Below are 15,199 nucleotides of genomic sequence, written 5' to 3'. Positions count from 1 at the left end.
CCAGGTCATGGCTGATCTCTTCCTGGTCTCAAATCCACCTCCCTACCTGTTCCCCATATCCCTTTAACTTGTTTTTAAAATCAGAAATATATCTATCTCTTCCTTGAAACCATTTGATGATTCAGACTCCACCACACTATGGGGCAGCAAGTTCCACAAATTCACCACCCTCTGTGAGAAGTAGTTCCTCCTTATCTCAGTTCTAAATCTACCACCTCTCACCCTATATCTGTGACCTCTCATTCCGGATTGCCCCACAAGGGGGAACATTTGGTCTACATTTATTTCAATCCCTTTTAGTATTTTATACACCTCAAATCAGATCCCCTCTCATCCTTCTAAACTCCAGCGAGTATTAGCCTAAACTGTTTAATCTCTCCTCAGACGTCAACCCTTTCATCCCCTGAATCAATCTGGCGAACCTCCTCTGAACTGCCTCCAATGCCACATCCTTCCTCAAATGAGCAGACCAAAACTGGACACACTAATAATAATAATTGCTTATTGTCACAAGTAGGCTTCAATGAAGTTACTGTAAAAAGCCCCTGGTCGCCACATTCCACCGCCTGTTCGGGGAGGCCAGTATGGGAATTGAACCCACGCTGCTGACATTGTTCTGCATTACAAGCCAGCTGTTTAGCCCACTGTGTTAAACCAGACCCGGTCTATTCCAGATGTCGTCTCACCAACACCCTATACAATTTCAATAACACTTCTCTACTTTTATATTCGAACACCGCCCATGGACCCAGATTTCGAATGTGGATGCGTTGAGTTGCCTTCTCCTGAAAATCGAATCCAGTAAACCCCCTATGACAGACAAACTAATTTTGTTATGAATTTCATGGACTCCTTGCCCTCGTGTGTTCGTTAACCGACCCTGTAGTTGCCAAGGTGCGACATCTGCTGCGATATGGGTGGGTAGCAACGTCAGCTACCCGGGGAGTTGAAGGCTTTCTCCTCAAAATTGTCTGAGCTGACCGTGGAAGACGGTATCCTCCTGTGAGGCACAACAGTTGCTGTTCCAGTGAAGGAGCAGGCAACTGTGTTGAAGGACCTTCACAACGGGCATCCTGGAGTGTCAAAATGAAGATGCTGGCGCGATCCTACCCCTGGTGTCGAGGTTTGGATATGGAGATCGGGATGTTGGCGCAGCAGTGCTCCAGCTATCAAGAGCACCAGAAGCTCTCTGCGGCAGCACCCCTACGAGTGGCTGGGGCGCCCTTGGGCTTGCATACACGCCGATTTTGCCTGTTCCTTCTTGGGTTCGCTGTTTCTTATCCTGGTGGAAGCCCACTCAAAAGTTCCTGGAGGCCCACAAAATGGCATTAATAACTTCTCAGGCGACCAGAGCAATTGTACATTTCTTTTTCCATCCACTGAATCCCTGAGGTACATGTGACTGATAATGGGATCTCTTTCACGAGTGAAGAATTTGCCGCTTTTGCAAAAAGCAAGATTCGCCATGTCCGCACCGCCCCATACCATCTGGCATTGAATGGTTTGGCAGAGAGGGCCGCACAGATGGTTAAAGGGGACTCATGAAATAGGCATCTGGCTCCATCGACCCAAGACTGGCAAGTGCAGGACTACACCGCACGCAGTAACTGGGGTAGCCCTCGCTGAGATGTTAATGAGTTGTAGGCTTCATACATGACTGCGTTTGATTCTACCGAATATCAGCGCAAAGGTGCGCCGTAATCAAGATATGCAAGGGCATTTGCCCAGTTAGACATTGACCTCTACGGTGCATTGCACCCAACGATGCGTGCTCGTTCATAACATCAAACGGGACTAGTCTCTTACCAGGTTCAGGTCCGGGACAACTAATGAGATGGCACCTGGATCACATTTGCTCACGGAGGTTGCTCCTTTGTGAAGTACCTCAGAAGAAACCCGTCCTGGATCCTCCAACTCCATTGCTGAACTGGCCTGCTGTGATGCCTCCAGTATCTCTCGATGCTGACATGCCCGCTGTGGTGTCAGAGGTCTTGGACGACAACTCCGCAATTCAGCCGCCTGCTAACGATTGTCCGCCAAGACGTTCCTGCCGCAGGCAAAGTTCACCAGCAAGATATACGCCAACCGATCTGGCGCATCAGCTCCATGATGACTTGCTGGAGTCAAAGAGACTCTGGTGTCCTCCACCTGTTCCTCCTTTTCGCTCATCGAGGGGGTCTTCGGACTTTGTGTGTGGGGGGCGGGGAGAGAAGATGAATGCAATATACTGCACTAAACCTACGAGGTGGGAATGTTGGTCTTCCTCATGCTCCCTGCGGAGCACGAGCTCCCCCACTAGGGGCGGGGTATCTCAATTAACCCATTTATACAAGGTCAGCCAGGATAGCACCAACTTCAGTAGGAACCCGGTAGAGAGCTACTGGATAGTGTACATATCGTTTGTGTAAATAGAACTTTGTTTCTTATTTTACTAGATCTGTCCTTATTAAACATGGTATAGATGGGGTAGTGGCAACATGGATTCAAAGTTGGCTGTTGTGGCATGTGACTCAGAGTAGTTTGTTGGACTGGAGGCAAGATGCAGAATGGGGTTCCGCCAGGAGGTCGGTACTTGAACCTCTGCTTTTCTTGATACATATTAATGACCTATACATCTCTGTACAAGGCATAATTGCTAATTAATCCTATATCATTACACAAAACAAGATTTTAAATAGTTTCTTCTCTGGTTAGTTCTATAAGTGTACTGTTCCCAAAGAATGTCTCAAATGCATTCCTTGAACCCGTCCCGCAAATTACTTGAGCCAAATTGATTTGTCCAGTTTGTTATGGGTCAGGGTTTAGAGAATCCCAAAGTGCATCATGGAGTTCACCTGACCCACAACTTTTAAAAGATTGTGGTATGGGGAGCACATGGCCCACTCTACGGGTGTGGTACAGCAAAAATGGAAACGTATTTTTTAAAGCAAAACAATGTTTATTCTATGAATGCAAGTTAACCTTTTTAAAACAGTGAACATCTAAGCAACCATTAATTCAAATACAACCCCAAAGACTACAGCACTAATTAACCCTGTAAGCTGTCTTTTTAACATCCAAAAGACTTAACAAACCTTCAAACAGGAGCACATTAGGTTTACATTCAATACTGAGACCTTTTACAATTCTGGGTTCACCAAATGATCCATAGTCTTTGGATGGCAGAGATCAACAGTACAGCTCACTGAAAAACACAGACACACCCAAGCTTTTTCTCAAACTGAAACTAAAAAGCAGAAGTAGAGCTCAGCTCCACTCACACTCTGACATCACTCCAGTAACATGAGCAGCTCCATTTCTTAAAGGTACATTTCTTAAACACCCATTTCTTAAAGGTACTCTCACATGACAAGTTGATAAGTTTAAAGGTTCCCCATGATTCTTGCACTGCCTTAGTTACAAGTCTTGATTAATAATCTATCTAACAAGATAACTACTGTTCAGGAAGCCTATAAACTACTCCCACCAGCATTTTCTGGCCCTTGCTAATTCTTTGCTCCATCCACATGGATTCTACTTGCTACTCTTCCGAGCTATTATCCTTCCTCGCTACTGTCCTATGCCATCCTTCATTATCAGGTCTAGGTCCCTCCACCCACCTTTTGCATTTTGTCTGCCTTTTAGAAGCACCTAGTGCTGGAGTTCCCAATCTTGGTCACAGACTTGGTGATTTGCTTTATCACAGCCGAATGATACAAGGCATTGACTAAGACATAAGGATAAGTTCATATCCATCATCACAGTTAAGGAACAGTTTGTGAAAGCAAATTAGAAAGCTGGGGGAATTCAAGATGTATAAATATTTCACATCATCACCAGTTACCAGGCTACAAACTACTGCTCAAGATAATGCGTAAAATCACAGAAATCATATATACTTGAACCTCATATTCACAAGTTACTCTTGGGAAAATGACCTATTGGTGTATATAATTCATTCCAGAAGGAAACATTATAGACAGTAAAAGAGTGACTGCATTATTTCTAAACGTGCAGCCTAGCAATGGTTACTTGATGGACCCAAGTGTCAGGCACTTTTTGATAAACTTGCTTCTTAATCTTAACTCAACGGAGATCACTCCCTCCAATGGTTTTAATTGTAATCACGACTAGTACCTCCGAGAGTGGCATTGGTGGTTGTCGTGGCAGGAATAGGGCAGTCAGATCTGCTTTAACCTGGTCTCTCTTCTCTGCGTCCTTCTTCACTTTACCCATGAGACCTTCTTTCTTCAGCACACTCTCTGCATTTCTTGTATAATCCACCTTCAGGACATCATCCCAGTTAAGGAATTTAGACTTAAACACCTAAATACAAATAATGGATTATGTTTGGTAGAAAACACAGTCATCAACATAATTCAGTCACAAACAAATGAACATTGATAGATGCCCAATCAGGTACAGGAAACAGTCTGTACATGCTGGTGCCCAACTCAGATAGCATACACAATCATAGAATCCCTACAGTGCAGAAAGAGGTAATTTGGCCCATCGATGCTACACCGACCCTCCGAAAGACCACTGTACCCAGATCCATTCCCCAGCCCCATCCGCATAACCGCACCTAACATTTAGACACTAAGGGGTAATTTTAGCATGGCCAATCCACCTAACCTGCACATCTGTGGGAGTAAACCGGAGCACCTGGAGGAACCCCATGCAGCCACGGGGAGAACGTACAAACTTCAGACAGTCACCAGAGACCGGAATTGAACCCGGGTCCCTGGCGCTGTGAGGCAGCAGTGCTAACCACTGGGCTGCCCAGGGACTCTGCATGGTAGCAATAGCAATACACATCTTAGAGCTTCTGAAGACTATAGCTGGACTCTTCGGTCGCGCCCACCGCAACATTGCCACAAGCAGGACATGGAACGTGTAACGGTCCATTGACCTCAGATGGGAATTTCCGGTCACCGGGCAGGAACGGCCAGAGAATCCCATCCTATATCAAAATTTAAATGTCCCTATGGCGGTACAGTGGCTAGCACTTAACTAATTTCCCATTTCTTTCCTGCACATTCCCAGTTGTAACCCAAAACCAGCAGGTTGCCTACTTGACACTCTGACCCCTCCAAATTTCGTATAACGATAGCATGCTTGGGGCGGTGCAACATGCCACACAACTCCTGTCCCAGCTTCAGGGCTGCAGCTCTGACCAATCGTGGTGACTTGCGTCCAATCCAGATGAAAACATCTGACCAGCAATCTAAAATATAGACGGATCGTGTATCCAAGAGACTCTGGACCTGAAATGAAATGGATAATTTTTCTCAATCATATTTGGAGTAACATTATAAAACAAGGATGCCAATACCAGACTGACTCTTAAGTGGGTTTAACTTAACAATAACCAAGCCTAGATGTAAAAAAACTCAGCCATTACTAGTCAATTCCATTCAGAATTGAAGACCGCTATAAGGAAAGGATTACTGTACCAGTCTCAGTTCTGGCATCAGATCAATCTTCGGCTTCACTTTATGCTCCACAGAAAGTTTGTAATTAATCTGAGGAAGCTCCAGATATCCAAGACCTAAGCCAACCTAAGGAGACAAAATAAATCACCTTTTATTGTTTAAAACCTGTATTGTATGAATTGTTGCCCTCTTACAATCTCCACTACACCCTCCAACTCCACAACAGTTCTCAATTAAGTAAGCAAAAACAGTCCAGTGCAGGAGCATTCAGTTAAAACTCATCAATACCACTTCTTCATCATCAAGGAATGTGCCACCCTCGCTCGTCACACCAATATCTCATACTATTACACTTTCACTCTTCCATATAGTATCAATATTAGATCAATATGAACATTTTATACTGATGCTTCTTTGACCTCATGCTACTGTGAAACCACAGAAGCATCCGTTTAAACGCCCATCCTGCACCTCAAGAATCGGGTCTTTCACAGGTCCACATAGGCCCAATCCAAAAACTGGTTCTTCCTAATGTAATTTAAGTCAATACATGAAAGTAGAGAGAATAAGACACCAGTGATGGCTTGACACTGGATCCACTCATGCAATTTGTGAACACTACAACCTACAAGTGAAGTGAACCCAGTTGCCAAAGGGATACTGGTGTGAAAAGCTCTCATACATTTGTTGATTTTGTCTACAATACTGACACATTCTGCTGAACATGCATTGAACATGCTACTGACATATTCTGCTGAACATGTATTATCTTTTGGCTTTGTAAGTATCACCTGACATGATACTGGATTACACAGGCCAGAGATCCCTAAACAATCCCCACTCTGAGCTCAGCTACTGCATCTCAATACAAGCAATGTTCTATTATTCGGAAGTTATGGGGGAATATTCCCTTTAATTTCCCTATTCTGAGTGTGCCACATTTATTGCACTGCGTGGTCACTTTAAGGTTGCCCCACATCCGCACTCTAGAGATTGCTGAGCACAGCAAGTTATGGACTACTGCACAGCTCAGAGGGAACAAATTGATCAAAGTACAGTGCACATGTACATATTTAAAGAGTACAATACAAAACTGTTATATTTATTTGTTTGTCACAAAGAGAAAAGTTATGGAGATGTCCACACTCTGAATTCTTTCAAACACGACGAGAGGTTTAATAAGAGAAGTTGCTCAAACAATCTAAGACAGAACACTGCAAAGCGTGCGTAAACACTCTGCTGATGTCACTATGTGACACTTTACCAGCAGGGATGTATTCTCTGATGCACAACACCCTCCCCTTTTACTTCATTAGTACAACATCAATTAATATTTGTACAACAGATCCGCCGATGCATTATCTCTATACATATGTACACAATTCTCGGGTGGATGTCCATTGGTTTTTGGTTGAATTTGGCGTTCCGGAACCTGACTATTCGAGACCTTGGAAGTGTCTTCATTCCCTTCACTAGATGGTACTTCCTGCATAGTTTCTCCAGTATCTGTCACTATAGGTATTGGAAAGTCCTCAGAAACAGAATCTGACCTGATCAGCACGAATCGGCAAACTCTTTCATTTTCTGTCTGTATGGTGTATGGCTTTGCTAGGATCACAGCAGGTACCCATTTTTCATTTCACTTCAAGCTAGCACTCTCTCCCTCGTTGACAACTCGCTTTTAGAGTTTTTTTCCCTCCTAGCAATTTGTGCTTGTTGCTGTCGCTTGTCAATCTCGGAGGTATCAGATGGACTTAACAAATCAAACTGTGTTTGTAATTTCTTTTGAAACAACAGCATTACTGGTGAACTCTGCGTTGTATCGTGTACACTGTTCCTTTAAGTCATTAGGAATTTGTTAATTCTTCTTGCTAATGCCCCTTGGTCCTTTGATGGAATGCTTCAAAGATTGAATAATCCCTTTGTTCCAGGATGATACAGTTAACTTTATGTGGTGTATACCGTTCCCCTTCCTCCTTGGAAGCAACTGTGGCAAAGCATCAGTATTGCACAGTGCTCCGGTGTGCAATCACACGCACACACACAGGTGTGCACACACACACACACACACACACACCTATTGCTTTTAAAAATGTCTTGAGGATGTAGGTTGGTATGGAACTGAACAGGATTAGGATCCTGGGCAGTACATTCATTCATCTTGATTGTCTGCACCCTCCCCGCCAGGGAAAGTGTGAGGGCATCCCATCTCTGAGAGTCCTTTTTAACTTCCAGTGCCAGGCTGGTCAGATTCCACTTGTGGATCCGTGTCCTGGGGCAGCAGTGTTAACCATTGCGCCACCATATTCTGGTATACATACCAAAATCATAACAAAACACAGAGTTTTGTCTGCAATCATTGATAAACATAAAATAATTCCACTTTATTATTACTGTTATAACCTGCCTGTTTACCACTGGCTGGGGACGAATGACAATCCCACAATCCTGTGGGAGTATGAGCTTCCCCAATGAGGGGGGCGGAGAAACCATTAGTAAACTCCAAGTATAAATAAAGCTGGCCAGTTTAGGAACCAGCAGGAAGGAGTGTGCAGCAAGGGAAGTTGCTGCTGCTGTTATGTATATAGGTTACAGTAAATAAATGTTATTACTTTGTATCCTTAAAACTCGTGCTGGATTCTTCGTGGCCCTTACAAAACTGGCGACAAGGGTTAAAGTAAATAGCTGTCTACACTGCTGAAGCCACCTCCCTGGATTTTTGTTGGATACAGGTTGGAAGTTGTTTTCTATTATACCATGCCTCTGTACGGACTTTTGGATGTTTTTGATGCTGCGCTGGAAAGCTGGAACCAGTACGCATAACGGATGCGTTACTATTTCCGGGCAAACAATATCACCGAAAACGAGCGCCAGGTGGTCATATTGCTCACCGCCTGCGGCCCGCATACGTTTGGGGTGATTATGAGCCTTACGTACCCAGCTGCGCCGGACACCAAAACGTTTGATGAACTTGTGAATATAGTGGGGCAACATTTTAACCCAACCCCGTCCACGATAGTCCAGTGTTACCGGTTTAATACCGCTGAGAGGACCCCAGGAGAATCCCTTGCCAATTTTCTATCCAGGCTACGCAGGATTGCGGAGTACTGTGACTATGGTGAGACCTTGTCAGAAATGTTACGCGACCGTTTGGTTTGCGGTATTAACAATGCGGCCACCCAGAGACAGTTGTTAGCTGAGCCAACATTGACTTTTCAACAGGCAATTCAAATAGTATTGTCCCGAGAGAGCGCAGAACGAGGAGTGCAGGAGCTACAGGGAATGGAAGTGCATGCCTTGGGGCGCAACCCCTTCCATCCGAAAACGTCCCCCCGCACACCTGCGGTACCTTGGGCGAGGCAACGTCCGGACCGACGGCACTGGCCGTCGGACATTCCTCCCCGAAGGGAGCCTTCTCCAGAACCAATGGATGAGGAGCCATGTCCGTGTCAAACTTGTAGGCGCCGACCCTGTCGCAGACGCCGGTCCTGGGGGCGCCGGAGGCGCCGTCGTTCCGACCAAAACTGGGACCAGCCCAGGGGCCGTACCTTCCATGTGGATGAATCTGCAGCGGCTACTCCTGAGGACGTGGAGACGGAGGACGACTGCCTGCAGCTGCATTGTGTGACAGCTCCCCGTGTGGCCCCCATTAAGGTGACGGTACGGGTCAATGATCACCTGCTTGAGATGGAGTTGGACACTGGCGCAGCGGTCTCCGTGATCGCCCAGAGGACATTCGACCGCATCAAGCAGGGTATACAGACCCTTACATTAACCGACTCACAGGCCAGGTTGGCCACCTACACGGGGGAACCACTGGACATTGCAGGAACTACAATGACCCCTGTTGTTTATGGACGCCAGGAGGGGCGTTTCCCACTTATCGTGGTGCGCGGCCATGGGCCCAGCCTGTTGGGTCGGGACTGGTTGCGCCATTTGCGGTTGCAATGGCAGCACATCCTCCAAACAGTTTCTGAAGGGTTGACTGAGGTGCTAGGACCCAGATGTATTCCAGCCTGGTTTGGGGAAAATAAAAGGGGCCGTAGCCCGTATCCAAGTCGAACCAGGAGCCACGCCGCGCTATTTCCGGGCACGCCCGGTGCCTTACGCCTTGCTCGAGAAGGTAGAAGGGGAGCTCACTCGTTTGGAGAGTTTGGGTATTATCAGGCCCGTCCGTTTTGCTGACTGGGCAGCACCAATTGTACCTGTAATGAAGCCAGATGCCACAGTTCGCTTGTGTGGCGACTATAAACTTAGTGAATACGGCTTCCCAACTCGACCGATATCCAATGCCTCGCATAGAGTATCTCTACGCGAAGCTTGCAGGTGGACTCTCGTTCACAAAATTAGATATGAGTCACGCCTACCTACAGTTGGAGCTGGACCCTGCCTCCCGACCATATGTAACGATTAATACACACCGGGGCCTGTATGAGTATACACGTTTGCCCTTTGGAGTATCCTCTGCCTGTGCTATTTTTCAACGTGTCATGGAGGGCATTTTGAGAGGTTTACCACGTGTTGCTGTCTACTTAGATGACGTTTTGATTACAGGGACGTCGGAGCAGGAACATTTGGAAAATCTGGAGGCTGTCCTTAGACGCTTTTCGGAGGCTGGAGTCCGTTTACGTCGCACAAAGTGCGTATTTCAGGCAAAGGAAGTAGTCTACCTGGGTTATCGGGTGGACCGCAAAGGTTTGCACCCCATCGCAGAGAAGGTGCGTGCGATTCAACAGGCCCCCGCCCCGACTGACACTTTGCATCTTCGTTCTTTTCTCGGTCTCGTAAACTATTACGGGAAGTTCCTCCCCAATCTGGCAACTACGCTGGCCCCGTTGCACCTTCTGCTAAAGAAAATTCACACCTGGGTTTGGGGTCAGCCGCAAGAAACCACTTTCCGGCGGGTAAAGCAACAATTGTCGTCGTCTGGGTTACTAACCCACTATGATCCTGGAAAGCCTTTGCTCGTCACATGTGATGCATCCCCGTATGGTATTGGGGCCATCCTGTCCCACAAGATGGAGAACGGGCCGAGCGACCGATAGATTTCGCCTCCCGCACATTGACTGCAGCGGAGAAAAAGTACGCGCAGATCGAGAAGGAGGGCCTGGCAGTGGTTTTTGCGGTGAAACGCTTCCACCAGTAAGTGTATAGCCGCCATTTCACTATCGTGACTGATCATAAGCCTCTGCTAGGACTTTTCAGAGAGGATAAGCCAATACCGTCCATTGCTTCCGCACGGATCCAGCGCTGGGCTTTGTTGCTTGCTGCATACGAGTATTCTCTGGAGCACAAACCAGGAACGCAGATAGCAAATGCCGACGCACTGAGCCGATTGCCTTTATCGACCGGCCCCATGTCGACCCCCATGACCGGTGAGGTAGTTGCAACCCTAAATTTTATGGACTCCTTGCCTATCATGGCATCACAGATCCGTGAGTGGACCCAGACGGAGCCAGTCCTGTCAAAGGTTCGGCACATAGTCCTGTATGGTGGGCAGCATAGACAGTTCCCAGGCGAGTTGCGGGCATTTTCCTCCAAGCTGTCAGAATTCAGCATGGAAGACGGCATCCTCTTGTGGGGGACGCGTGTGATTGTCCCGGAAAAAGGCCAGGAGCTGATGGTAAGAGACTTGCACAATGGGCATCTAGGTGTGACCAAAATGAAAATGTTGGCCCGGAGTTATGTCTGGTGGCCAGGCCTCAACACCAACATTGAGAAGGTGGCCCAAAACTGCTCCATTTGCCAGGAGCATCAGAAGCCTCCGCCAGCCGCGCCTCTACATCACTGGGAATGGCCAGGGCGGCCTTGGGCACGCTTGCATGCAGATTTCGCAGGCCCTTTTCAAGGATCCATGTTCCATCTATTAATCGACACCCAGTCGAAATGGCTAGAGGTGCATAAGATGCAGGGGACAACGTACTGCGCAACAATTGAAAAGATGCGTTTGTCCTTTAGCACGCATGGCCTCCCAGAGGTGCTGGTCACGGATAACGGCATTCCATTCACGAGTGAGGAGTTTGCGAGGTTCATGAAGATGAACGGCATATGCCATATCCGCACTGCCCCTTACCACCCGGCTTCAAATGGGTTGGCGGAGCGCGCAGTGCAGACATTCAAAAGAGGCCTAAAGAAGCAGTCTTCCGGATCAATGGTTACGTATAGGACCACCCCCCATGCGGTGACTGAGGTAGCTCCCGCAAAACTCCTAATGGGCCGGAGACTTCGCACCCGCCTTAGTATGGTTTTCCCGGACATTGGCGCAAAAGTACGCCACACACAAGAACGGCAGGGACAGGGATTTTCTCGGCATCGGCCGATTCGGCAGTTTGCGCCCGGTGACCCAGTGTTCGTTCGGAATTTTGCTGGTGGTGCCCAGTGGGTTCCTGGCGTAATCTTTCGCCAAACGGGCCCTATATCTTACCAGGTGCAAGCCCAGGGTCGTCTCCAGCGCAAACACGTAGACCACGTTCGGTCCAGAAGACTATCCCCTCAAAAGATTCCCCGCCCCTGGAGCTCATTTCTACAGCCGCAGAGACCAGAGACAAGGGAAGGTAGTCCTCACAATCTTCCACTGGTGCCTCACTCAAAGCCTGCGCAGGTCGTTGCAGAACCGAATGGAGATAGAGACGCTGACATGACGGAGGCAGCAGACTCTGACTCCAAGATGGAGACACAGGACGCATCAGAGGGGGAATCCTAGGGTCCACGGCCCGTGGATGTACAACCGTTATGCCGTTCATCGCGGAAGCGCCGGTCTCCGTCTCGTTACACGCCGCCTGATTCAGCGCCGCGTGCAAATGGTGTCCCGACTGCGGCAAAACGAGTCCGACGCCCTCCTTCGCCAGGGTCTTCGGTGGATTCCTTGGACTTTGGGGGGGGGGGGGGGGGGGGGAGGGATGTTATAACCTGCCTGCTTACCATTGGCTGGAGACTAATGACAATCCCACAATCCTGTGGGAGTACGAGCTTCCCCAATGAGGGGGGCGGAGAAACCATTAGTAAACTCCAAGTATAAATAAAGCTGGCCAATTTAGGAACCAGCAGGAAGGAGTGTGCAGCAAGGGAAGTTGCTGCTGCTGTTATATATATATGTTATTGTAAATAAATGTTATTACTTTGAATCCTTGAACTCGTGCTGGATTCTTCGTGGCCCTTACAAAAATTACCTTATAAAGTTTAGGCCGCACTGGCTTGAAATTGTCTACCACGTGACATTTAATCTCCTCAGGTTGTCCTCCCACAGCCTCCCAGAACTCTGGTGTCTCCTGGTTTTGCATCAGTTGCATTATCTCTGCATTTCCTTTTCTCTCATTTTTATTTATTTTTTCAGCAAACAGTCTGAAAGATAGAAAACTCTGATTACAACACATTTCCAATAGAACAATCCCATATACCCAAGAGCTGATTCCAGACCGTGCCTTTGCCAGGCTTCATAATGGGCAAGCTGATTCGTAATCTAAAAACTTTTTAAAAAAAGAGTGAAAGGCCCACATTAAACAACGGTCACCTTAGTGTTTCAGTTAATCTGGACCCAGATTGTGTCTGTTATACAGTTTACAAAGTCGAACGTGAGAAAAGACAATTTGGGTCCATTCAACACGTCCTTCTATTTTTACAAACACATTCTGTCTGTCCACAATGCAACTATATCTCAGGAGCTCTTAATGCTTTGATACCATGACTGTATTAAATACTTATTGAATTTTTGAATCTGCCTCACAAACTTTTAAGTTTACTTTCCCTGGCTTTGATAGCCTGATTTCACCTGAAGTAATAACGTGGGTCAACTTTATCCTTTTTCTCGACTGGGAAGCTTAAACTTCTAGAATATATTCTAGCATAATCCTCCACCATTTTCGCCAACTTCAGCGTGATGCCACCACCAAACACATCTTCCCTTCACTCCCTCTGTCAGCATTCTGCAAAGACCATTCCCTCCAAGATAATCTAGTCCACTCCTCCACCATACCCAACACCTCTCCCATCACGCATGGACCTGCCAATGCAATCGCAGAAGGTGTAACACCTGCCCCTTTACCTCTTCCATGCTCAACATCCCAGGCCCAAAACACTCATTCCAGGTTAAGCACCATTTCACTCGCACCTCTTCCAATTTGGTCTATTGCATTCGCTGCTCCCAATGTGGTCTCCTCTATATCGGAGAGACCAAACGCAGACTGGGTGATCGCTTTGCTGAGCACCTTCGGTCTGTGTGCATTCAGGACCCGGACCTTCCCGTTGCTTGCCATTTTAACACAAGACCCTGCTCCCATGCCCACACGTCTGTTCTTGGCCTGCTGCAATGTTCCAGTGAAGCTCAAAGCAAACTGGAGGAACAACATCTCATCTTCCGGTTAGGCACACTACGGTCTCAACATCAAATACAACAACTTCAGATTATTAGCTCTACCCCACCTTGACCCATTTGTTTTCATCCCATTCCATTTTAACTGTCTTTTACCATTTCTCTCTTTCTCCCCTTTCTTTATATATATATTTACCCCCCCCTTCTTATCCACCTTTCCGTACCCTTTCTCCCCTTTGCTTCCCCCTTCCCCTCCCCCACATCTACATCTGTCACAGTTTACCCTCTGATGTTAGGTTTTTTTTGCAGTTTGGCTATTCACACCTTTTGTTCTCTCTGGGGACTGCCATTAGCACTCTTTCTGTGGCTATTAGCACCCCGTTTCCCTGGGGTTCTGTGGCTATGACTCATCTTTCATTCTCACTCCATGGTATAAATATTTCCCGCTTTCTCTGTTTTTAGCTTTGACAAAGGGTTATCTGGACTCGAACCGTTAGCTCTTTTCTCTCCCTACAGATGCTGCCAGACCTGCCGAGATTTTCCAGCATTTTCTCTTTGGCCTTTAGAATCACTCCTTGGGGCTGATCCCCGTTACACCTGAACCAGTCTTGGTGTTTCTCTCTGCACCCACTGTTTCCATGGCCTTCGATGAAAGCTGTATGCAGTACCCAGGTGTGGGAACAATACCTAGCTTTGGTGCTTGCACTCAGCGTGGCCTGGGAGCCTCTCCACGTGTAGATCTCAAGTCCATGATCCAGAAGAAACACAAAGCTAGAAAGAAAACCAAGGAAAAGTGTTAATATCCTGAAGCGACAAAATAAGGTAAAAGGAAATAACAAAACCTCAGAAAACAGTTATAAAATGAAACCAAAATATGCCATAGAATATAATTCAGAATGTCATTTTTAAGGGATTTAGGCTTAACGGTTCATTCAGGTGCTGCTGTCAGTACTGCCTTCAGGTTCCAGAACAGCAAAGGAAAGTTCTGATGCAAATGGGGAACATAGAGATATGCAGCTTACACATGGGACGTAAATCTCTCTGCACAAAACTGCTAATTTATTTAAGTATGAGTGGGGTGGGGGAAAATATAGAGTGAAAGGGAAAGGAAAAGAATAGCCTGTGAAATGAAATTATCCAATCAGGGAGGTGTCAAGTTCAATCCATGATCTGTGCTAGATGAGCTAATATCAGCCAGTGTAGCAGTGTAGCAGCAGGATAGCTACAAATCTGCCTCCTTGCCAGGTCTGGCCTACATATGACTCCAGACCCACACAGCCATGTGGTTGCCACTTAACTGCCCCCTCTGAAATGACTAGCAAGTCACTCAGTTCAAGGGCAATTAGGGGTGGGCAACAAATGCTGCCCCAGCCAGCGGCACCCACATCCCAAGAACGAATAAAAAAAGATACTGAAGAAGTCGGGACTTCCGGTGGCGGTATGTGGGGGGGCGCGTGTGTGGTGGTGGTGGTGGGTT

The 15,199-nt window shown here is 47.0% G+C and overlaps 1 protein-coding gene across 2 annotated transcripts in view; it reads right to left on the bottom strand.

Moving 5' to 3' along the window:
- The window catches only part of flii (FLII actin remodeling protein), a 108,392-nt gene that overhangs the window by 20,540 nt on the left and 72,653 nt on the right, over positions 1-15,199 (bottom strand). For both annotated transcript variants that reach the window (XM_072481231.1, XM_072481232.1), the window contains 5 exons: positions 14,410-14,493; positions 12,584-12,755; positions 5,436-5,540; positions 5,055-5,246; positions 4,117-4,305 (listed from right to left, as the gene is read on the bottom strand). In XM_072481231.1, the coding sequence (XP_072337332.1) occupies positions 4,117-4,305; positions 5,055-5,246; positions 5,436-5,540; positions 12,584-12,755; positions 14,410-14,493 (742 nt within the window). The remainder of the gene's footprint in view (positions 1-4,116; positions 4,306-5,054; positions 5,247-5,435; positions 5,541-12,583; positions 12,756-14,409; positions 14,494-15,199) is intronic.

This window comes from Scyliorhinus torazame, chromosome 17, assembly GCF_047496885.1.
Source record: "Scyliorhinus torazame isolate Kashiwa2021f chromosome 17, sScyTor2.1, whole genome shotgun sequence".
NCBI lineage: Eukaryota > Metazoa > Chordata > Chondrichthyes > Carcharhiniformes > Scyliorhinidae > Scyliorhinus > Scyliorhinus torazame.
The sequence above is the reverse complement of the archived record's forward strand: the minus strand, read 5'-3'. Positions and strand labels throughout refer to the sequence as shown.